Source organism: Diadema antillarum, unplaced genomic scaffold (genome assembly GCF_040938485.1).
Source record: "Diadema antillarum isolate AM-2024a unplaced genomic scaffold, OU_Dant_1.0 seq00000817_RagTag, whole genome shotgun sequence".
Classification (NCBI taxonomy): Eukaryota; Metazoa; Echinodermata; class Echinoidea; order Diadematoida; family Diadematidae; genus Diadema; species Diadema antillarum.
Genome location: NW_027271695.1, coordinates 89,361 through 115,549, shown reverse-complemented (window position 1 = coordinate 115,549; position 26,189 = coordinate 89,361). Strand labels below are relative to the sequence as shown.

At 41.1% G+C, this 26,189-nt stretch overlaps 1 protein-coding gene across 1 annotated transcript; it reads left to right on the top strand.

Annotated features, from left to right (window-relative positions):
• The first annotated feature begins 504 nt into the window (after window positions 1-504).
• On the top strand, window positions 505-25,086 carry LOC139739763 (uncharacterized). Its single transcript, XM_071650360.1, has 22 exons — window positions 505-538; window positions 1,273-1,358; window positions 2,170-2,247; window positions 3,650-3,800; window positions 4,913-5,179; window positions 8,084-8,208; window positions 8,868-9,432; window positions 10,232-12,001; window positions 12,385-12,557; window positions 13,177-13,483; window positions 14,069-14,167; window positions 14,880-15,087; window positions 15,434-15,636; window positions 16,000-16,117; window positions 16,840-16,933; window positions 17,669-17,789; window positions 18,618-18,720; window positions 19,251-19,389; window positions 20,187-20,311; window positions 20,870-20,933; window positions 20,997-21,084; window positions 24,818-25,086. The coding sequence occupies exons 1-22, from the start codon at window positions 505-507 to the stop codon at window positions 25,084-25,086; spliced, it is 5,187 nt and encodes a 1,728-aa protein (XP_071506461.1).
• The last annotated feature ends 1,103 nt before the right edge of the window (window positions 25,087-26,189 follow it).

The following is a 26,189-nucleotide window of genomic DNA, read 5'->3' as shown; positions in this document are numbered from 1 at the left end:
GAAATGCTCAAAAGAAGATATACAGTCTGAGACTGCCCAACACACTCACCAGTTGCAAAGGACATGAGTAGACACTGCCCACAGCGTTACAAACTATTGATACTAGTAGTACACGTACTCTGTGCGGAACGCAAGAAGTATGTCTATTAATTATGACAATTCCTCATTACGCATAGCTTCAAGCATGATGACGGATGCATTATTGCGTCACAGTAACTTTGCCCAAGTTGACGCACTTTCCACAATATTGATGGAATCGGAAGCGCGCGTGCGCTTTTCTTTCCCTCTTTCTCACATACACGCAAACTTTCCGCGCAGCTTATCCCTGGGGATATCCTCTCGTTTCTTAGCAACCACTTGTAGTCAATCTTTATCTGTATGTAAGATGGCTTTATGCGCAGAGCTGATGGAGACATGCGTCAGTAGTCAGAAGATAGGAATCATGTAGTTTCGTCGAGGACTAAATTCAAGCTCTCTTGGCCCGAACAAAGCGGGAAATCGAATATGGGCCCAGACACAGGCGACATTATCCCGAAGGGTATGACATTTCTACACATTACTTGCGCGAAGAAATTGATATTACATAGAAAGTTAAATTCCTCAACTTCTATTCGCATATCCATAGACTAGTGCTTCATAGGCTAGCACACATGTTCTGTTATACAATTATGTTCATAATATCATAGCTTCAGCTATCATTTCGCAGAGTTTCGCTCGAAATTTTGAATATCACATGAGAGTTCTCGGTAACCAGATATGCTGAAGATAGCTACAATCCGATTTGTTACAAAATCAGACAACAAGACAGGTATATTACAGGCAGTACAGTGACTGGAGCATTACCCGAGAAATCGACAGGAGTTCAGTATCTTGTGATGACACAAAATCATGAATACACACACAAAAAAAAAGGAGAGATGATGATTCAATAGGACGTTCCACTTGCGTAAGGTAAAAATGTCAGAATAAATTCATGTCATATTCATAATTCAAATACGAATTATGTGGAGAAGTCGAAGACTTCAGAGTCGAAAAAAGGGGAAAAATCATTTGATTCCAGTGACGATTTTATATTTTCGTCGTTTCGAAGACATGTATGGTGTGAACGAATAATTCGTAAAAGGTGCATATAACAGGCATTGCCATCGAACTTTGTCTGTCTTCGTTCAATGCATATCCATGCATTTTCAAACAAATAAACGTTACCCCCAGTCTCCTCTTTGCCTCCTAAAAACAAAAACAACTGTCAAATCTTCCATTCTTGTCTATCAGGGGAAATCCCCACGGAATCCGAGTTTGCAAGACTCATGTGTGACAAGACCTTTGTGGACTATCTCAACGTCTTCCTCTCACTTCCGGTAAGATCAGTGACCCAAGTTCAAGTTCAAGTTCAAGTTTAAATGTATTTTTCATTTCCATTAAATAGACAGAAAGATTATATATACAATGTATGAGCAGAACACTATTTGTAATAATTGCAAAAAAAAACGTACATTAACAAAATACATGCGAAAAAGAGTAACAAAATGAAGAAAACATAATTGTATTTTCTATATGTATACATTATGTACAGAACTAACAATAATCCATCGCAAACCTATATTACATAATAATACATGTAAATAAATCAATAAATATATATACATGTATATATATATACATATATATACATATATGTATATATATATACATGTATATATATATATTCATATATTCATTTATTTATCATATATATAATGTATTATACATATATATATAAATATATATATATATATATATATATATATATATATATATATAATATTTATTTATTTATTCATAACAAACATTGTATTAGCTCCGCGTATCGGCAGTACTAGAAATAGAAATAATAATGTCGCAATAGAGGAATGCATTAAATGCCAATTGCCTTGATTTAATTACTGTTAATATCACTGTGGAAAATTCATAAGCACTTTCATCCCTGACGAAGGGGGAGGCCCCCGAAAATTCTGATTTTGAATTAAAATCAAGGCGATTGGCATTTAATGCATTCCTCTATTATGACATTATTATTGATGTATACATAACAATTTCTTCATATCGCAAATCTTTTATTCATAAAGGCCATTATAGTCTGTTTTGTCTGCGGTACGATTATAAAGATGCGTATCTATTTCTGTTGGACAGGTGTTTTCTCAAAAACTGCTGTACCGATTTTCCGACCAAAGTTTCGAGCTGGATCCGCCATTGAAGAGAACGCAATACGTAAGACAGAAATTTCATCACAATGTTGTAGCTTCCGTCAATACACGCTATTGATGCATTGCATCTGGGGATTCGAAGACCCTGTTTTTGAACCGATGATTACGATGATCATGCTGGGTTAGCAACTTGCCACAGCTGATCGCACTGTGACAGAGGAAATAATGGTTATGACCTCGTAAACAAGAGGCGCGCCCGCCTGAACTGAACCTAATTATACCCTAATGGGCGTAGAATAGCCAATGCAACATGGCGTTATATTTTAAGTGGCAATAAACCGACTTGATTAGTCAGTTTAGAAAATCCATTCAATGAAAGCCCAATCTTTCGATTAATTACAATAGGAAACTAGAGTACTCCCAATAAAAAATAAATTAATTAATTAAAGTTATACAAGTCCATGCCATCTTTCTGCATTTATTGCTATTAGTGCTACATATTATTGTGCACTCCAAGTGTGATTGTCGCAGTGTGGTCCTCGTAAGAGAATCATAATAACAAAATCAGCTAGAAATATAAAGTAGTTCTGGAGCTTTCGATTTTACACATATTAATTCAGGAGATGGCCTGTGGTATACCAAAAGAACACGAGTGAAATTTCAGCTCAAATAATTGACACAGCTATTGATGTAACAACAGGAAAAATTTCTTTTTTCTTGGAAATCTTTAAAGGCTCTGCCCTGACAAAAAGAAAGTTTATCCTTCGTCAGTAATAACTAAATATTGGTTAATATGTTGCATCATCAACCTTCCGCTTAAAGGAGACCTCCGGTTGATTTTCAGATTTTTGCATTTGAACAACTATAAATTAGTTTTGCTGAGGACAGAGTTTCAGAATTTGTGATAATTGGGATGAAGAATAAGAATATTTTCAAAATTTAGAACAAATTGCAATGAACAAGGATGATGACATGGCAGAGTCACCATAAGAATGCATGAGTTGGGGCTCAAGGAAGCAGAACAAAAGAAGAAGGCATGCATAGATTATACACAGGTGAACTCGCAAGCAAGCAGTATTGTAATGAAATTACACTGCTACTTTTCTGAAATATGTGAACCTCCTATGTCGTCATCCTTGTTCAGTGTAATTTGTATAAGATTTTTCAAAGTATTGTTTCTCTGCTCAAGAACCACAATAAATTCCACAAACCTATACATATAGTTGTCGATTTATGTACTACATGATGTGAAATTATGAAAATCGTCTGGAATGTCCCTTTAAAGACGTAATAATTCAACCTTGTTCTTACATGCACAGATTCATGATCTCACTATCTGCGTGTTCATATTTCTTGAGTCCTGCGAAGATGGTTGTTCGATGTGACTTTAATATATAATCACGTGGAATAAGCGTGTAATACCACTACATTCTGTGCTTGTCTTTCTCTCCCGGCAAACTGACCAGAGGTTGGATAGAGTCAAGTTGATGAGATGGGTGCGTACCAAGCGAGCCCCGTTCTTCTTCAAGAGCGACCTCTATCTCGAGTACCTGTTCTGCAAACAGCTGCAGAAAACACAGCTGCACCTGGTCATCAACTACGGTGCCGATAGCATTGGTAAGTTGTCGCACTGTAGATGATGATGATGATGATGATGATGATGATGATAATGATGATGATGACGACGATGATGATGGTGATGATGATGATGATCACAATCATTTATAAAGGTTTCATAATTATGGTGCTTACCTTTGCCAGGGTCCGGTTGTGCTTCAAAGAGATGAAAGTTGAATGTACAAGAAGTTCAAAAGAATACATAAACACCGGAATTGTTAGGTGAGGGTTTTTAACTGCACTGCCATGTTAGCCTGGGTTCGCGTGTCCTATTCCTATCCTGTCCATTCCTGCACCGCAGCAACTAGTCCACATTTGATGTGACCAAATGACAAGATAATCCCCATGACACAAAGAGACAAGTAGTGTAAGATGACGCTGTGGTATTTCCGAGGGTAATCGTGTTTTGTTCTTAGGGTTTTTGTGTGGTATTAACAAGTGCTTGGGGTATTTTAGGATGACATTTTTATGAAATTACTTTCTGAACTTGAAACAAAATAATGATGGTAATTGTGATAACAATGAAACTTTAACGAAATAATCATAACTATTTTCACATGGACTTACCCACCCCGGAGGGGAAAATACCTGTTGGGGGGGGGGGGGGGGCATTTCATGAAGCATAATTTGTCGGACAATGCTCTCAGCCAATTGGATGCAAGGATTTCAGTAGCCAATAGTTCGTCAGAAGAAATATCTGACATAAGGAAATGCCCCCAGGACCCTCTTTAACAAACTGGAGACTCTAATCGCGCAAACATGCACACAATATTAGTAGCCCATAATAATCGGGAGCGCGAAACTCTACATCCAAAGTGTCCGGGGTCGCAAGCTGTAGGATTATAAACTGTGTCTGGTGCTATCTTGGCCTTATTTTCAGCAAACATAACAAATCTAGAGTTGGGAGGGAGAAAGCTGAATTTTGAGGAAGGAAATACATCTTAAGGTGGAGACTCACAACTATTAGAAAGCGTGAGAAAATCAAACTCATGAGAGAAATTTTGAAAAGATGGCTTCAAAGTGGGAGATCTCCGGCCAAAAACCGGAAAGTTGTATCAAGTCTCTGAATTCGATCCTGTATCAGTGTACTGCATCATGTCATCATTGTTCAGGCGCCAGGGACAAAATGATGGACCACTGTTTGATGACTCGCTGGCTGAGACGGATGTCGGGCATGCGCAGATTCCGCTGTTTCATCGCCAAGACGGCGGGCAACAATCTGGTGCAGTTCTGGCTCGACGCGGAGAAATTTCGCAGGAAGGCCGCCGACTACGACGCCGACAAATGGACGATCATGTACCAGCGCATGGAGGCCAAGTTTTTCAAGAATCGAAACCTCAAACTGCCTGATTTCGAAAAGATGAAGCGAGTTCGCAATCGTAAGTATATGTTTCGACAAACCTTTACATCAGTAATCATCACAACGTACAACTGGAAGAATGTGTTTATTTGGCCGTTTTGTAATATGTAACCGTTGGCAGTCTTATGCTTGAAGAGAGAGACACACACGACACAGTACATAATCATGAAATGTCTCAACACTTTGCTAGTAACTCGATGAAGCCACATGATTATGAGGAAGTCCTAGATATTAAACAGCATAAAATCGCAGGTACATCGATGCCATGGAAATCTCCTATTATATCAAGATGACACTTATACGAACACAAAGACAATGACAATGTAAGATATGAATTATTCGTTTTCCCCGTAGGTTCATCTTCGTGAATCACTCATAAAGCATATTTTCACGACGTACAAGGAAACATAAAGACTTCAGTTTTTTAGCAGCCAACCGTTCGACTTCTTGAATCACACAAAAGCAAAATTTTCACGACGTACAAAACATGAGAATTTCAGTTTTTAGCAGCCATTTTAAATATCTCAAAATAGAATTCCTCAACAATGCAAAAGTTGAATCATCAAGGCTTTGATGCAGCGTCCTCGAGACAGGAAAAAAAGCAGTCTTTTTTTCCAATGTTTTTTAAACAAAAGTATTCCGGAAATTAAGGAATAAATGCGAATTTCAGTTTTGGGCGACCATTTTGGCGGCCATCTTGAATATTCTCATAACCCTCAAAGGATGCAAGAGATGCATCATCCAGATTCGGATTCAGCACTTATGTGAATAGGTGAAAACGAAGTAGGGTCCACATGCTGTTCTGCTGAAATTCATGCTGATGTTGATTATGTTTCATTAACAGCAAAATGTATGACTGTTGATGAGTCGAGGTCGTGGTAGTGATAAGTTGGAGCTACAGTGAGTTGTTGGGGTTTTTTTTATTATTGAGTTGGAGAAAAATCTATGATTTTGATACTGATTTTGATGCGTGAATGTGGTCGTGGTAGTGAGGGTATAGTCATGCACTTTTTTTGTAGTGATAAGTAGGGATTTTGAATTGTTTGGGAAAAATACATGAAAAGTGAAGTATTACTGGATGGGTTACTGTTGTATTTTGATGCGTGAATGTGGTCGTGGTAGAGAGGGATGAGGTCTATGGCGATGAGCTTTATTATTTGGTTGGGGAAGAATGCATGAAAAGTGAAGCATTCAGTGACAAGAGACTGTTGTGTTTCCTGTATGAATGCCTTTTTGAATTTGTTTGTATTTTGTTAAATGGATCTCATATTTCATTGTTACACTGATTAGTTCGTGCGGGATAGGGTAGTGTGTGGTTGCTGGGCGAGTTCGTTCGGGATGGGGTGGTGTGTGGTTGCTGAGTGATAGGAGACATTTGTATTATGTTGTATTCATGGCAAAATGCATTGTGATCGTGGCAATGATGGAGTTTTATCAGTTGAGTTTTGTTAGTTGGTTGGTCTTTTGGTTGAGATTGGGGGGTGTATGGTTGCTGGGCGTGTGCGTGGTGTGCGTGGTGTGCGTGTGTGCGCGTGTGTGTGCTTGTGTTGCGTGCACGTCCACGATTGCGCGAGTGGCTTGTGCTGCGCGTCCGTTCACGGCGCCACCAGGGAGAATTCATCTTTCATCTTTTTTACTTAAACGATTTTAACATCAACATTTTCGATACGCGCGAAAACATCATATGAAATATACATTATTGGGATATCTTATAGTAAAGATTACCATTGTGCCAGCCATTTTGGAAATCATTTTGGCTGCTTTGACTAAGTCGCTCAACTGTAATTTATGTAAAAATACAAATTATTCTTTTTCACCGTGGGTTTAATATCCCGAATCTCTTTCAAGCATAATTTTCCACCACCTTTAAGAAAGTACATATAGGAAATTTCAGACTTTGAAATATCTCAACGAGGCAAGAGTTAATTTGAATTGTCCATGTTCTACAAACTTCTAAGTGTGCAAACGATTATGCAGATTCGGATTCAGCATCCTTGAATAGGGTAAAACTAACATTTCTGTTCAAAATTTTCACTGTTTCTAAGGAAATGTTTCAGATTTTTGGGGCCGTCTTGAATATCTCGAAATTCACAGGGATGGAAGAGTTGCATCATATAGATTAAGATTCAGCGCCCTCGAAATAGGGTAAAACCATAGCATCTCACCCCCTCCCCCCCCCCCCCCCCCCCCCCCAAAAAAAAAAAAAAAAAAATGTGAGGTGGACGAAACACCTCACTTTTTTTTTAGGCCAGAAATTGAAATTTGGCACCCGAAATTAATGTATCCTGTGGACAACTAATACAACCGACGTGAAACTTAAAAGAAGAAAATATGTAATTCAAAACAGGGCAGGCATTACAGAACAGACAGGTCAGAAAAAAAAAAAAAAAAAACTAGCTAACATCGGAGACCACTACACAAATGCTAAAGCACAGAACATGACATGACTGTATAATACTGTATATCATTCTACACTTACAAGCTGCTTTTGACAACATGACTGAGGAATTGATTCAGGTATGATCAAGAAAATAGATGGCAAAGCTGCTGATTCAGCGCAGCCGTAAAGCTGTGCAGATGAAATAAAGTAGGGCTATACATTTTATTATTATGGAGATGATGATGATGAATATAGTTGGGCGTAAATGGGTTCATGATTTGCATGTAAAAGAAAAGTATAAAAGTTTCCTTGATACAAACCTGATAAGGGTGCTGAACGAATATCAACACTGGCCTTGGAATAATGGTGAACTAGTCAGCTTACTTTTTTTTTTCCAGCCGTTAATATAGGTCAGTACAAAACAGATGAAGACCTTTCTGAAATTAACAGAACAGAAAATCAAATTGACACCTTAACCGCCAGGCGTGTTTGTTTTTTTCATGCCGAGCTCAATATATCTCCTCTCTCATGTTTGACGTGCAGAATGCAATGCTGAAAGTCCATTGGCCAGTGAAGGAAATGTCGGTACTGGTATCAGGAGCACACGGGGCATGTCTGGTTTCGAAGCGTTCATCGTCGTTCAGGGATTCATTCTGAAGACGCTCCAGGTAATCTCGTAGAGCAGTCTTTGTCTTTTGAGTAGAGATTTTTAGTTCGGCTTTGTGTTTTTTTCTCTGTCACAAAAATGTGCATATAACCAGCAACCATGATAGGACCAACGACCAAAAGTTCCTCCAGGGCCCCATTTCATAAAAGATGTTAGGATAGCAACTCTTGCTGGAATGGCAACTTCCAAAAGCAACAGCCAATCAGGAAGCTGGATTCTTGTCATTGCCATGACAACTGCCATTCCAGCAAGAGTTGCTATCGTATCAAATGAAACGGGCCCACAAGGACTAGGCAACGCGTATAACGTGTCTTGCTTTCGAACACTATACTGCCTCCAACAGGCTCGAATAAATGACCTCAATAATGAAAGTCCATAGTCTCATGCATTTAGCTACCCCAGTGCCCGTATTCCAGGTCTTTGTATACTAGCAGAAATTGCTTCCCTGTTTGTGATTATTACAAAAGATCATGTTGACGGAGAAGTGCATTTCGAAAAGATAGAATTAATCACCTCATATTTTTTTCTGTATAGAAGTTACCCTTCTGTCAATATTATCTAAGGTATTAGCGGGCCACCGGGCATTAATCATTCACCTCCAAAATTCAACACCATGCGACCCTGATAATTATCTCATGTATTATCCGTCTTGCATTCCAGAATTACTGGTTGCCCAGATACTTGGTGCACTGCAAACAGGTCTTCACAAAGTTTAACCAAACGACGTTGACCATCTACCGACCCGACTGCTACTCCGTCAAGGTTCGGAGCCTGTCCGAGATCGTGAATGGCGACGCCGACGCTGCTAACGACGACGGCAAAGAGCGTCGTGGATCCGACGTACGTTCACATCACACGATCCGCAAGGCGCAGCTCAAGAAGCAGAGCGTTAGCAACCTCATGTCCATGTTCAGCTCGTCCAAAGTTCGTCGCTCCGAGCTCACAACGCTGCTGCAGGTCGAAGACACAGGCGAGACTGTCTCAGCTGGTCTGGCCGAAGACGACCAGATCAGACAGAGCACCACGGAGGAGAATGACGAGCTGAAAGTCAAGGGACAGGACTGGCTCTCCGAGGAGTTTCCTCTGCCAGCCATCTCAGAGGAGAGCGCCAGCTACCGTGGAAGCAGGAGCGTGTCGCCCGCAAAGTCAGTAGTCCGTGACGCAACAAGTGCTGCCTTATCACCGGCAAGCTCTCCAGAGATGCCAACCTGCGGGGACAACGAAGGTACTAGTACTTTGCGGTGATAGGTGAAGGTGATGTCCCTTTCATGAGCATTCTTCATTCCCATCAACTCCTTCATGGAAGACCCACTAAGTATCATTTCAGATAGATGTACTTTTTGGGTGAAACCGTCCTATACTTTAGCCATGGAATTTGTCCTTTCTATGCTGCAGTCCCGTTACGACCAACAGAAAAAGTCACTTCTTTATCATTATGTTAGTCACCATTGAGCGAACGCTATGGTATGTTACCAGAATGGTTACTTAGAGTGAAAGAGAATGCATTTCTTTGAGAGAATGGTGACTCATACACACACACACACACACACACACACACAGTCAAAGTATTCATCGATAATATTATTTGCCCGAAGAGCTCAAAGGTCCACCAAAGGGACTGAAACCTAAATTGTGTATTACTTTAAAGTGAATACAGATTACAGATTTCTTTCCGGGTTGTCACGCTCTCAAACTTTGCTTTTTCTGTGAACCTCTGCAATTCCATCAAACATTCTGGAATAGGAAATACAATCTGTATTGCTCTTTCATTTTTTTTCTATCTACCTGTGTTATTGTATATCATGTAAACATGCATGTAGACATGAGTCCTTACCTTCATCATATCATGATTATTAATTTTTTGTAAAAAATCATGGAAAAGTTGTGGAAATCAAGAAATGAAAAGAAAAGAAAAGAAACTTGCACTGCTTCCATGCACGCCATTTACAGTGTGACATGCTTGAGTTTATCGTATACCGTACAATCCATGGCACTTCGTGAATGTTGCCTCTTGCTGTCACCAGGTTCGCGCCATGATCTTGAGAAGAAGACATCCAGGAGGTCCCAACACTCATCCCGGAAATCAACACCGCGGCGATGCTCAACGCCTCTTCTTGATGTAGCTCCTGAAGACGAAGGTCTCAAATCGCCAGCACGCACCTCTTCTTCCAGCCCGCTGAATAAACCGGATGACAGTCAGAGAACGTCACCGGAGGCGGCTTCCACCAGAAAGGCCACTTCCGGACGCAGGTCAAGACGAAGCTCGTCGAGAAAGGGATCTTCCAAAGGCGAACCTTCCGCCCGAGCCTCTGCCCACAGCACTTACCAGCCACCGGAAAAAGAAGAAGAAGAAGGGATGGAAAATGCCGGGAGTGACGAGGAAGAATCGGATGACTCTTCCACGGACATCTCGAGGGAAGACTTGTCGGAAGGAAAGAAGAAATCCAAACCTCGATCTGTTAAAGGAACTGCGCCTCCGATCATCCAGAATAAAGAGAACGAAACTTCTGTCGATATAGCTGTCACCTCTGCTGAGTCGGAAGAAATGTCTTCAGGAAAAAACGACGATTCATCATCGACAAGTGAAAAGACATGTACTAAAGATGACATAAAACACAAGGGAAACATCGCCGATTTGACGAAATTTCGAAGGAACTCCGAATCCTCCAGGTCGTCAAGTCAAAACTCAAGTTCAACGTCGGTAGGACAATCTTCAACGTCTTCTCTTTCTCTTGCATCCTTGTCAAGTCGTCGCATGTCGGCTCCTGTCGTCCCAGCAGGTCCTCGACCTCTCGCCGTGTCAAAACCGTCGGCACGACGACGGTCGCGATCGCAGTCAGTGGAATTCAGATTAGGTGACTTGTCTTTGTTTCTAAACAAGAACCAAGATGCAGACAACAGCAAGAATGAGAAGAGCAAATCTTCTAGCAACGAGAAAATGCAAAGCTCCAAACTCGAGGCTGATCTCTTGGCTCTCCAGGCTCTTCAACAAGATCGTGAAAAGCGTAAGAAGGAGAGAATGAAACAGAGGAGACTTCAGAAGAAAGCTAAGCAAAAACAGAAAAAAGATACGACGGCCAATGAAGTGGCAGGGAAAGACTTTGTTGGACTTAACAATGGCGAGGAGACCAAAGCTTTAGTCAGCACATTAAAAAAGTTAGCTATGAGAAGGAAAGGGACCGTTTGTCCTCTCTCGAAAATCAACAGGGCGGCGTTCCAGAAGCTTGAGGTTCTCCATACCTTTTCATTGCACGAAGCGGAGAAGCAGCATCGCCAAGGCCAAACGAAATACTTGAAAAGGTTGGTCCTGGCACAACGACAGCTGCAGAGGACGTACTCAGAACTCTCCTTCGATGAAAAGCTGAGGGAAGATGACCGGAGGTTGATAGAAGTTTCATCGTTACCAGACGCGCGTGATCTCGTCGAAGACGGTGCAGTCCATCTCAATGACATAATCCCACAAAAAACGAAAATGCTTCCCTCGATCACTGAGCAGAAACCCTTTTCCATAGAAATCGTCATACCTTGTTTGAAAAGCTACAATCTCGGTGAAGCTAACTACCGAGTTAAGAACAAGTTGCTGATAAATGCGATGCTATCAGATAAACTCGCCGGAGGACCTTGGACGAAATTCCTGGCTAGATATGGATACTCCAATGAATTACGATACATGAGATTTTTCCACGCTGCCCAGGAGTACCTCACTGCTGATCTTCAGTTCAGTGACTCTCGGAGATGCCAATGGCGGCAGAGACTCGCAGCAGATATCATTAACAATTTCCTGAAATCTACCGGTGGGTTGGCCTCAATTTCTATCGTGATCATTATAAAAGACCCCTTCTCAATGACTTTGCATGCAATTACACGGTTTTACATGAACATCGACATAGAATAAACTTCTCACTCTAAATTCTCTTCAAACCGCCCCTCAAAAGTCAGAATAAGCCGTGTGAAATGTTAACATCACTTTAAAATATCAAGGAATTACTTGACATTCCCCGCTGTGCTATTTTTAGTCTTACAGTTATTAGTCGCGTCCATCGGAACCATCTCCTCTAAGGGAAACTGCATGAGTTGTGATTTCTAATACAGTATTGTCCACCAGCATATGTTAATCCATTCGTATCGATCACAACGACTGCAATGATTTCTGATTTCATATTTCTCTTCTATATAGGAGAACAATATGTTCGCCTTGGCTTTCTTCTTACAGCCGAGCTAATCCACCAGCTTCCCGCCAATTTGGGAGACGAACTGCTAGTGCATGCGCAGAACCTCTCTTGCGAGGCTCTTCGAGAAGTCTGGGACGTGTTCAAACGTCAGGATCTGGACAGCTTTCTGAATAGAACGGTATCGATGCAGTTTTTTTCCAGTTTCTCTACTTTGAGACCATTTTTCTTCTTGGCTTAAACAAACAAAACAAAATTGTGTCTACATTAATCTTGTAATCAAACCAATTAGATTCCACAATCTTGGATAACTTAGCAATGATGAATCAAAGGGGACATGTATTATATTGGATCATATTATTATTATGTTATATTTTCAATGTATGGTTCTACCACCTCTTTTATGTACAAACCAACGGGAAAGTGGTGAATCGACGGACATCTCCTTTTCCAATTTGCGTGTGGTGGTTGCTACCAACATCGCAATTCGCTGGAAACACTAAAGTTCCACAGGTTGTTTCTTCTTAGTCCGATTCTGATGAAACTTGTAGCATTCTATTCGTCTCACCTGACTTTATGTTGTTGTTTTTTCTATTCCTTAAAGTTAACCTGAACAAGGAGAAAACTTGGCACTGTGAGGTGTATGAAGCTATATTCATTAAAGGCATATCATTAATGATGATACATCGAGCAGATACAAACTTGCTTTTACCTGCATTTAGGAAAAGGGAATATGAGTGAATGTTGTGATTATTGGTATGAATTTTTACGTTGTCTTTCCTTATTGCTAACGGCTGTAGAGTCAACGAAAAAACTCGCAGCAGCGTGTTTTCCCACTGTACACAAGCCCGACATCAAATCAGGCGAGTGGACATACTCTCACGCCGACTCCTCCCGACGCACCGGCCTCTCCGCTCGGGCCAAAGATGGAGAGGACCCTGTCGTCCGTCCTAATCGAGGCTCGCAAGGGTGGCGCGAGTCCCAGCGATACGGACGGCGGTGGAAAGATGCCGATTGCTTCGGAGCAAGACGGCGCCATGTCCCAATCGGCGGCGCCGTACCGGCTGCTTCGGGCTGTGGAGCTTGGTCTCTGCGCGTCCGGCTTGGGTAAGTTCACAAAATAACTTTGGCAGCAAGTGTACATAGGCTTTGGCATGATCGATTGTATAATAGATATCGATATACCTTTTTACAAACGAGACGGTCCTCTTCGGATCCCGTATAGCAACTGATAGTATGTACATGCCTTTTCATTACCCTATCATACGCCCATACGTATCAATATTTCAGTGCCATGATATAGAGATAGACAAGAATATCAAGTATTCTGAATGGACTAAGGAACGTACTATCTTTCTCAATAAGTCAGTCAAACATGTTGCATGAAAATTATCAAACATGTTACACGACTCTATTAGGCCTACTGGGACAGCACCGAACAAGAAAAACCAAAAACCAAGCAAGAAACAAAGACAAAAAGGCAAAAAACAAACAAACAAACAAACAAACAAAAAACCATAACAACCATTAACCAATCACAAATCACACAAACCAAAGAGAAAACCACAGAAAGTTATTACTTTGAACAGCCTAAGCCCATCGTTAAAACTTCGCATGTCACCATCAGGTATCATGATTGTTAATGATCAGGACTATCGCCATCATCAATATCATCATCGTGATCATTCGCAGGATGTGCAGATGCTGTTCTGAGCGACCTCAGCGACCCCGAAGACGAGTCGGATGACGAAGGGAGCCTACGCCGAAAACACATGGTGATTCTGCGCAAGCGTAAGTCGAAGAATTATTAGTCATTGATATAATTATTGATTGTTTATTTGATCCTCACAAAGTTTACTGATCGGATATTATTTGTTGGGTTCATTACGTATTTTGTGAAATTTTCTATCTGTATGAAGCGAGATGGGACTGTAAATGTATGAACTCCTTGCTTGAGATAATGAAATGTATTTTTCTAAATAACCTCTGAGACATTTCTCCGTTCACTCATTCATTTATTTTTCCATTTCCAAATTAAACATATTACAATTGTGCATTTTTCACAAAAAGTGTATAATCTAACATTACAACGTACGATAAACAAAATATACAAGTTTGCTAAACATTTTGAGCACATTCAATGGCTATATGAAAATGTTGGAATATGAATGTATCAAAAAGAAGCAATGTTTGTAGGGTTGAGTGAAAGTATTTTCAAGAGTTTGAACACAACTTACATTGTACATCGAGGCCTATGATAGTCAAAGATTTACGAAAACTAGTTGCTATTTTAGTGATTAAACTACATTGTTCCTGATACTAATTGGTGATCAACTCTTCTGAAGTTTCCTCCCCCCCCCCCCCCCTCCCTGTCTCTTTCTCTGTTTGAAGCCTGTAGTGAATTGTCACATCAGCCATCCAAGGTTATGGAAAGAAATTCGTACTTCGACGAAACGTTTTTCAAGCTAATTCCAATTGTGATTATTCCCTTGATGTTTCATAGGTAAAATTAAGACGACACCTAAACCTGTAATCAATCGTCGTCGGCCACAAGATATACCGAGGACTACGCAGCATTCCCGCGCGAAGCGTTCCAGCCATGGATCGGACACGCCGCAATCGAACGAGCGCGATCAAGAGACCACCAAGCAAGGCGTCTGTCGAGCCATTCGAAAAGGCGGGAAAACTATCCACCGTCCGTCAAGACCGCGGTATGTTTTGAAGTGTTTACCACTTAATCATATTACCATTTCATCATATAATATGTATATATATATATATATATATATATATATATATGTATATGTATATATATATATATATATATATATATATACATACATATATATTGTCAAAAGGTAGCATTTCGGTAGCTTTCACCGGGTTTTCACAGCGCAATAACGACAGGACATGGATATACGAATCGTCTGCTTGTGTCCAATCAGAAATAGCTATGAAAGTTAGACATTTCTTTGATTAAAGTACCTCGTCATAAATCTAGTGTCATCACTTCACCTGGACACGATTTTTTGCTGTTTCCTTTCCTCGCACAAACAGGAACTTCGTGGAAGTGTTGCACGACGCTAGCCACTTCGAGTTCTTCCGCCGCTACCTGCAGGTGGAGGTAGGCAACGAGCTCCCGCTCTCCTTCTGGCAGTCCGTTGAGCAGCTCCGCATGGGAAATGTCAGGGACCCAAAGGTCAGACAGGCCAAGGCGGCAGCCATCGTCAAGAAGTATTTCAACAAGTCCACCAACTATGGTAGGTGTCAACTCCATCCATCTTTGAAAAATATCCCTGTATTCATTATAATGATAGTACAGATACGCGTTGCGGCTTTGTGGAGATTCATAGATGCATACCTAAAAGAATGCAATGAACAATTACAACAAACGTAAAGTGATTAATAGTAGATGGGAGGGGGTGAATAATAGAGGATGGGAGGGGGTGATCAAGAGAAAAGCAATTGTTTTAAGATCTGGAGGAGATGGCAAACTATACTGGGCACAAACTGATGAATTAGGAAGCATTTTTTACAATCAACGAAGACATTTCAAGTATTGATTTATTACATATCGCACCATTTTTTGATAATATACGTACTTGTTATTTTTCTCTTTCCAGGTACCGATCTGATGACGGACGCTGACATCATCCAGGATATCCCCCACATGGAAAAGGTTACGCCCCAGATGCTGATGTCAGCTCAGACTTGCGTAGCCAAGAGCATGGAGGATAAATTGTGAGTGTTTAGGGGATATCTAGTACGCGAAATACGCCGGGATAAAAAAAAAAATTAATGCGACCCGTCGTTTTAGTTCGTTTTATATCGTGCTTTTTGTTGTTTTCTTTTGTAGAGAATAACGGAATTAAGGTGAGGACGGAGTGATGAGTAGGTGAAGACACTTAACTGGCCCCAACCATCAAGATCTTTCGTAGATTTTAAGAAGGAACACTCCCACTAAAAAAAAAAAAAAAAAAATCATAACCCCGCTGCTGTATGGTTATAAACGATTCAAAATGGGAAATACCTACCCATGTAAATGTACACATGAATATAACATGACTGTGCGTGTGCGTCTGTGCGTCTGTGGAAGTGTATGAAGTATATTCACGTGTAATCTAAACAGACACAGAAATGCTTCTTATGCACATTCTTCTTGCCACAACATAAAGATGTCATGCCCGTGACAAGAATGCCTTGATATCTGCTGCTTACAACTGCAGTGCACTACATTCGGCTACTTTAGATAATGATAACAATAATTATAATGGCCTCATCACTTTCATTACACGTCCTTTTACAGTGACTGACTCATATTTACTGCCTATTCTTATGATATTTGCTATGATAATATAAATCCTGGCAATTTGATTCAGCCCGTATAAGACCTGTTTTTTATTTTCTTGCGTCAAGCACATGCAGGGGATGTTTAAAATCTTGTCTGAAACTTTTCGCGCCAGTTTCGAAGATTACAGAGAATCCTACGCAGACGATGCAACAGAAGACACCATCAATGAGGAACCCGCTCAAGTCCACTTTGGACAAGGGAGAACGGTAGGTGGCGCTCATACAGAGAAACTCAATCTATGCCCACGTCAGCCGGAATAAAGAGTAAAGTTCAACGTATCAGAACATCGAAGGTTTCATGAAAGTCAGACCAAAATTATAAATATAAATGATGGCTTATAAACACATTACAGGAAAATTTTGCGCTCATCTTTTCGCCTTCCCCATTTCGAAGAAATTTCGTCTGTCGAAGACACGTTGGTACAAGAGCTGTATACCAGTGCCATGTATCAGTGTCATTAAAACTTGCTTTTATTACAGTTTTATGCCTGCTATTTATGTAATAGTCTACTCGTGTTTTTGACGAGATGATCTTATTCGTGGTGAAAACTATATGCAGCATTTGTAACCATGAGTCAAATGTTATGATAAGTTTTGCATGAGACTTATTGTTGAGTAACAATCACCGTTTTTTATGCGATGATCATTGTATAATGAATGAAGAAGTTTTAAGACTGCTGTAATACGCTTAGTCTCCCAGCATTTCATTATAATGCCTTTTTTACAGACTTACACACAGTACACCATTTTGTTTTTCAATTTTACCGTTTAAGTCCTAGCAGGAAGGTAAATATATTACCTATGGTTCCAAATAATTCTATCTATCTTCTGCTGTGCGATATGGGTCATAATTATGTGAGTTGCATCCGCACTAAATTTCACAACTTTACTCAGGCGACAAATCATATCCTTGTTGTGCCCCTCATGTTTCTCGTCTTCTAGAAATATCTGTGGAACATGTTCATCACCAACGTGTGCCAGTTCCGACGGGGACTCATGACTCCCTGGCTCCTGTCTCTCTTTAAGGACTTCCTCGGCCGAGAGATACAGCGAGAAGTGGAGAGTCAGTAAACACTAGTGTCATCTGTACTTTCCTTTGCTTTTTTTTTTGCATTATGTAGATGAAACTCTTAGAGATTGAGAAAAAGAGCGTGAATATGTGATGATGCTGAGTATAGCTGGCATAATTCATTTCAGAGGAGGCAACGTCAGAGGAAAATCAGATATGATATGAAAACGAGTCAGAAATCATTGACAGATAGACAGGTATATTAATATGTATGTGTTATTATGATTATATATATATATATATATATATATATATATATATATATATATATATATAGATAGATAGATAGATAGATAGACAGATGGATAGATAGATATAGACGGATATATGGGAAAACGGAACAATAAATGTATGGATAGACTGAGTGAATTAGAGTACTAGTATTGACAGTGCTTGAGATGGACAGATGGGATTAATGATATTGCAGAGAAAGTGTTTATTGGAAGCAATATTCAAACGAAGTTTACACTATGAAATTAAATGTTATGAATACACGTGTTGTATACATTACCCTCAGAAACGCAGCAACACAAAATGCTGACATCGCGCATTTTCCATACACAATGACATAATTATCATATAGAACACTGTTGTGATTACGGTGTTAATACTCGTTATGGAAATGACGACGATGATCGTAGTAAGGATAATGACGATGGTGAGGACGTTATATGACCACCTCGTAATCATCTTTGATATATCGTATTCATCCATCATGATAAACTATATGGTATGGGTAAATATCGCGCTATTCTGCAAATATTCTTTTTAAAGAATGTTTTATTCATTGCCGTGTATGTCATTGTCACTAAATGTGAATAGAGCAAAGGGCGACTGGAGTCGTGAGTAAACGGATCATCGGTGGAAAGATCGTCATGGTCGACAAGTTGCAGAACGATCTGTGTTTCTGGGCAGAAGTCGAAAGGTATAACTGTCATGTATAACACTAATCATCCTTGTACACAATACATCCGTAAGTATGACATCTCGTTAAGGCATCTCACTGGGATGATCTGTTTTAAAGGACATGCGGACTACTTAGAGAGTTGATGTCTTCTGGTTAAAACTGATAATTTTCTATTTAGTTATGCGTAAACAGAGTTGATTGCGCAAAAACCGAAAGTTGTGCACTGCAAAACATTAAACACGAAAGTATGTGCCTAATGCCTTTAAATTTAATCTGCAGGGCTGTCTAAATATTTCCATGTTTTCTATTCTTTTCTCTCATCTATCTACTGTATATTCTCGTTTCATCTGTTCATTTATCTGTCTTCATTATTATACGCGGCATACTTACGATACACCGCCCCTTATTCTTATTATAGCTTGCATATATTCGTCACCCAAAAGGAAGCCAACGGGAGTCCGTGGAGTGTTCATCAGAATCTTTAATCATACTGCTTGCCTGCTGAGATAATGGTAAAATAATTCACCCCATGTCACCTTCCCTTTTAGGTTTAAGCAGCTGGCGGACAACGCGGCACGGGCCGCGGCGGCGGGCACGTACACACTGGAAGACGAGGAGTACGTGCAGAAGAAGGCCAATGCAATCATCGATGTCTTTCTGGATTCGTTTGTACCACCACGTGTCCAGGTAAGAGGTCGTTCGCTGCCCAAAGCTATTTTCTTTCTTTCTGGCCTTAAACTTTGTTATTCCTCTCTGCCTACATGGTTATGTTCCTCGACAATATCCCAAAGGTTACCCACAGCAACCACAAAGCTTGACAAGTCTCAAGACGCGCCCGTCCTTCCTATTGATAACTACTTCGTATGAACTCTAACCCAGGAAAAATACCCGAGAAGAAAAGCAGACTGTGCAAGTAGCTATCAGTGTCATTCTACAGGAAACGATTTGAATCTTAGATTACTTTAAGAAATATATTTCTCGGGAGCAACTTTACTGTTCGTATACTTCCCGTAAGTAGACTCGGTTTTAAACCGCACTGTGCGCCTTAGCCCGATTGTGCCGACACAGAGGACCCACTATAATGATGGTCATCACATCTGTTTGAGGGAGGTAAGCATGATTGTGAACAATCAAAATTTCGCAGCTTCTTACTCCTCTCCTCCTTTCTCCACCCTCCATCCCTCTTTTTGCCTCTCCCCTATCTCTCTTCTCTCTCTTTTTTTCATACTCTCATAAACATCATACCTTGTTACTTCTTCTTCATCTATCTATCTATCTATCTAAGGTGGATATATTTCTGTGAAGCGCTGTGATACATGTTCACTCATTGTAAGAGCGCTATATAAGTACCCATATTGTATTGTATTGTATTGTATTGTATTGTATTGTATTGTATTGTATTGTATTGTATTGTATTGTTTTGTATTATACTGTATTGTATTGTATCTATCTATCTATCTCTCCATCTCTCAATCCTGTAACAGATCAATGTTCCTCAGGAGATCGCCGAGGACATCATCGACATCGCCCAGCACGGTATCATCGAGCGCGGGTTGTTTCACGATGCGGCGATACACACCTTCACCGTTCTCCTCTACTGCTGGAAGAAGTGAGCTGACCGCCCGTTAATTCCCGCCAAATTCCACGATACACAAACGATTCCTTCCACTCGTTGACTCGTGTCACCAGTAGGGATATCTCCACTGTGTCATCCCATCAAGTCCGTCACATGTAGGGCCCAATGATTTCACTCAATGTCATCAAGTCTATGGTTTTGTTTAACCTCTGTATGCACCAGCATTGCCCTATACACTTACATTAGTCAAATATTTAATATACAACAGTTTCCGGTCTTACGAGTAAATTGACACTATGAATTACTTTTTAAATGCCAATAGTTAGTTTTTTCTTCGTTGTTTTCTTTGTTCCTTTTCTTCCTCGTTTTCCTCTTCTTCTGCTTCTTCTCCTACTGTTTTCCTCCTCCAAATCTGCCTCCTCCAAACTTTAGAGATTCTTGCAGCGGATGTAATATTTTGTCAGCATCAAACGACTTTTAAGTCGTGTAAGTCAACCCCCCCCCCCCATCCCCTCCAAACAAAAGGGGGATATTTTCTCATTACTGCCATTTTGCATGAACCTTCAATACTTCAATCTCTCACCACATCAGGTTCACTCGGGAGCGTCTAAGCTACAAGTCGGTCGTGGTTTCCGAAGAAGCTATCGCCACCGAAGCCCCTACGAGACCGGCCGATTACCTGGCTCCGGGAGAGTTCGGCCCGCCGAGGATTTCTCAGCCGCCGAAGAAGAAACCCATGAAGAAGCGGAGGGCCTCAACGCCCCGAGTTTGTGGCGTGAAGATCAAGACGATCATTGGAGCGTCGAGTAAGTCCCAATAAGTAAACGTGTTCATGGAATAGATTCTCGATTAATGGACGTTAAAGTCTGAAAATCAGCCGGAGTTCTCCTTCAAGTGGGTATTTCACTGGTTTGAAGACTAGGTGGCAACATGGTTGCTACTCAAATCTCACTGGTCGTGGAGACGTCTCCTGTTAGATTCGTTTATTTATTTTTTATTTTTATTTATTTATTTATTTATTTATTTTTATTATTTTTTTTTTTTTTTTGGGGGGGGGGTGTATTCTTTTTTCGGAGGCTTTGTCCAGTCCCGGCTGGTCTCCGAGACGTCTCCAAGACGTCTCCGCAACTGAGAAGACGTCACTTAGACTTCGCGGCAATGTCCCCGCGCCTTCTGGGCGAATAAGCTGTCGCCTTAACTTGGAGACGTCTCGGACGTCGCCCTGGAGTCGCCTTCTTGGTGAGAGCGCAAGTCATTTTTTTTTTCCTGCCGAGTTGCACGAGCCACGGCAACTACTCGAGGCAGTCGCGGCGACGTCTCCTCCAGTGAGACGGGCCTTTTACACAGAAAGTGAAGTCCCCAAATTCCCCACAGCAACACCTGCAACTGATCGGTTGCTTGATGCCAGTCTGTTACCATGAAAACTGCCTCGACTGTATTGCCGAATATTGCTTTGTTCAGACAGAGAATTGTGCTTGTGAATCGATGTTTGAAATTACTACGACAACTACAGTTCTCGTCGGAAGTTGCAAACACACTTTTAAACCACTGGCGTAGCCAGGGGGGGGGGGGGGGGGCGATGGGGGCGGTCGCCCCCCCCCCCCCCCCCCCTAAGATTTGGACCGGGGATTTGGGAGGCGGAAAAAAAAATGCGTGTATACTGTATGCACATGAAGCGGGTCTCCTTTGCAACCTTTCATCAAATAAGATATATATTTTTTTAATATTTCACTCAAAGTGTGCACCAGATCGTTGAATTTCAATTCAAAATATGCAAAATCTCTCGTGCTTGGGAGGGGTGTCCCCCTCCCAAGCACGAGAGATTTTGCACGATTTTGCACGAGCACGAGAGATTTTGCTTGGGAGGGGTGTCCCCCTCCCAAACCCTCCCCCTCTGTACCTCTTTCCCTAGCTAAGTACACTTTTTAGATTTACAAAATATTATGAATAATTCTGAGTGCACAAGACTTATCACTTAGATTCCGAAAACTCAAGGTTCCCTCATGTATAAGGGGAATTTCCCCTTTTAATCGACCCTTTCCTCCCTCAGCCCCCCCCCCCCCATTCTTTTTTTTTTTTTTTTTGTTGGTGATTTCCCAAATGTTGATTCCATCAAATATGCGTATACGATAGATATCTCAATTTCAACCTTAAAAAGGCAAAAGCTCCATCGGAAGGGAAGGGTGGAGATAACACTCGCCAACGCCTTCTCCCTGCTCGCCCCCCCCCCCCCCCGCCATGCATAGAAGTAGACTGTGGCTATACCCAGATCGCTTTATTTCAATTCTAAAAACGCAAAAGCTCCGCGTGCGGGAGGGGGAATCCCCCTTCCCCTAAGCTCTACCTCACTAGACTTTATACATACACACAGATGGTGCACATTCGGAATAAGAGCTAAATTCCGTGATTTTAACACTTCGATAAAAAAGTATTGCACCAAAACTTTGCACCAGATTGCTGAATTTCAGGTCTGAAAACGCAAAATCACCTTCGTGTGGCAGGGGATATGCCCCTATCTACACCCTCGTGTGCATGCTTTTTCTGCTTGATTGCTGAACAGACAGCGTTCATGATATTCAGTGTAAGAATTAATACAAGATGACTAGTGTATTTAAATTATACCATTTCATAGGCAAATTGTTCAATAATAATCTAAACTAAAATATACTGCAACCATAAACAAGTGGGACTGTTTCAACTCGTTAAAACACGCAAAAACATGCATCAAATTGCACCATTTGCAACGTCAAAATGCAAAAAGTTATCACCGTGGGAGGGGGGACACCCCCTTCCCACACCCTCCCCTCCCCTCGCTCGCTCCACTAGCTCGGGTTCAGTCGCGTTCATGATATTCAGTGAAAAGAATTAATACAAAAAGTGCATTTAGATTACACCATTTTAAAGGCAAATTGTTCCATAATAATCTACACTAAAATGTACTGCTACCTTAAACAAGTGGGACTGTTTCACGTCGATAAAACGCGCAAAAACATGCATCAAAATGCATCATTTGCAATATCAAAATGCAAGTTCTTACCGTGGGAGGGGGGACACCCCCCTCCCACACCCCCCCCCCCCCCCCTCCCCCCTCGCTCGCTCCGCTCGGCCAGGTTCAGTCGCGTTCATGATATTCAGTGAAAAGAATTAATACAAGAAGTGTGTTTAAATTACACCATTTTATAGGCAAATTCTTCCATAATAATCTACACTAAAATATACTGCTATGTACCTTAAACAAGTGGGACTGTTTCACGTCGATAAAACGCGCAAAAACATGCTTCAAATTGCACCATTTACAACATCAAAATGCAAAAAGTTCTTACCGTGGGAGGGGGACACCCCCCTCCCACACCCTCCCCTCCCCCTCGCTCGCTCCGCTCGCTAGTGTTCAGTTGCCTTCATGATATTCAATGAAAAGAATTAATACAAGAAGTGTGTTTAAAAAACACCATTTTATAGGCAAATTCTTCAATAACAATCTACACTAAAATATACTGCTATATACCTTAAACAAATGGGACTGTTTCACGTCGATAAAACGCGCAAAAACATGCATCAAATTGCACCATTTGCAACATCAAAATGCAAAAAGTTCTTACCGTGGGAGGGGGGACACCCCCCTCCCACACCCTCCCCTACCCCCTCGCTCGCTCCGCTCGCTCGGGTTCAGTCGCGTTCATGATATTCAGTGAAAAGAGTTAATACAAGAAGTGTATCTAAATTATACCATTTTATAGGCAAATTGTTCAATAATAATCTACATCAAAATAAACTGCTACCATAAACAAGTGGGAGTGTTTCACGTCGATAAAACGCGCAAAAGCATGCATCAAATTGCACCATTTACAACATCAAAACGCAAAAAGTTCTTACCGTGGGAGGGGGGACACCCCCCTCCCACACCCTCCCCTACCCCCTCCCCTACCCCCTCGCTCGCTCCGCTCGCTCGGGTTCAGTCACGTTCATGATATTCAGTGAAAAGAGTTAATACAAGAAGTGTATCTAAATTATACCATTTTATAGGCAAATTGCTCAATAATAATCTACATCAAAATAAACTGCTACCATAAACAAGTGGGAGTGTTTCACGTCGATAAAACGCGCAAAAGCATGCATCAAATTGCACCATTTACAACATCAAAATGCAAAAAGTTCTTACCGTGGGAGGGGGGACACCCCCCTCCCACACCCTCCCCCCCCCCCCCCCCCCTCGCTCGCTCCGCTCGCTCGGGCTCGGTCGCTTCGCTCCCTCGCAGACTAACCGCCCCCCCCCCCCCTAAGATGAAATCCTGGCTACGCCGTTGTTTTAAACAAGGCAACAATACTGTCAGAGTAATCCACGGTTAGAAAAGTCAACAACAGGCCGCTTTTATCTATGCGGACCTATTTGGATGTATGGGTATTTACATATCGCAGTAAAACGTTCGTAGATGTATTTCCCATCTTACGCCAAAGTTTGGTGACTTTTGCGTGCTTTTTTTTTTCTTAATGAATAGTCTCAATGAATGAATTTCTTTCATTACTTTCCCTAACCTACAGGCGACGACGCACCACGCATGTTCTACACGATCGAGACCGGCGTGCAGCTTATCCTCCCGCCAAAACCTAAACCCGATATTATCGAGGTGAAGGATCGCGATCGTGATCGCTATCGGAACATCATGCGTAGTCTGATCAACTCGGGGCACGAGGAAAGCCTGCTCCAACTCTTCCAGACGCAGCCAGCCGCACTCGGGCTGGGCCTGGCCCAACAGCGCCGCCTCAGCCGCTCTCTCGGCTTGCCGTTGCCTTCCCAGCCGACTTTTTAAGACTAAAATCCTTTAAAAAAAAAACGATCGACGCCATCGCATACCGATGTTGTTTTCCCCTTGGTAAAAAAGTAGAATGCTTATTATGAATCCCCCTAAAATCGGAAATTGCTGTTTCACACAACTATATGAAACTCTACAGGGTGTGCAATTGTGTGTCATTCGAATCAGAAAGTCAGTTCGTTGTTCATTGCGTAACGTTACTATTTATTTCAAACACCTCAATTGATTTGAAGCAATACTGCCATCCAACGGTGAACGAATCTTTAAATCAATTTCCAAGCAGATCAGTAACTTGTATAGTTCTGTCAATACTGAAGAAGAATGACTGTATTGAATTTGTTTCCGAGTTGCAGTTACTTAAGGCTGGACTTCAGTTATAATGGAATTGTGTGCTGCCTTGATGTTGATCAAAAAAAAAAGAAGAAGAAAAGAAGTGTACTGCCAGATATATCTGAGCAATTAAGATAAATGGGGATTCATTTTTGACACACATCAAGCATCTCTGCAAAACACAATGACTCAAAAGAATTAAATACATGGACAACTCTTTGTTGATGAAAACAGAATAAATTACAAACACCATTTTAATTCCAACAAATTTCACTTCAATTTTTGTTTCAAACTTGTATGCGTGTGTGTTGTGATTTACGGGGTAGCTAGTCTGTTAACAGTCACAAACTCATTTCCTTTTAAAATACACAGTTATGAGATGGGTTCAAATTCACAGATATTGTTGTGAACCTGAGGAACATCAACAGAAAGGCCACAAAATATCAACTACTAGTAGCTACAGGAAGGAAGTGTCAATGAACTTGGTGTTCCAGTCATTAACTCATTCTTTTTTTTTTTTTTTTTTTTAAAGACTGGATCAAATTCAAAGATCTTGTTGCGAACTTGAGGAAGATCAATGATAGCCCATGAAATACTGTATCAACAAGCTACAGGAAGTAAGTTTGAATGCAGTTTGCTCTTCTCCTTGAATGCCATTGCTATATTTTGCAATTTCTTTTGGCTACGCTTTAAACTTTTGCTGCCTATCTATCTCCTGCTTTTGCATTAATTGGAGGAAAAAAAGGGATGGTTGAAACAGTATGACCAAC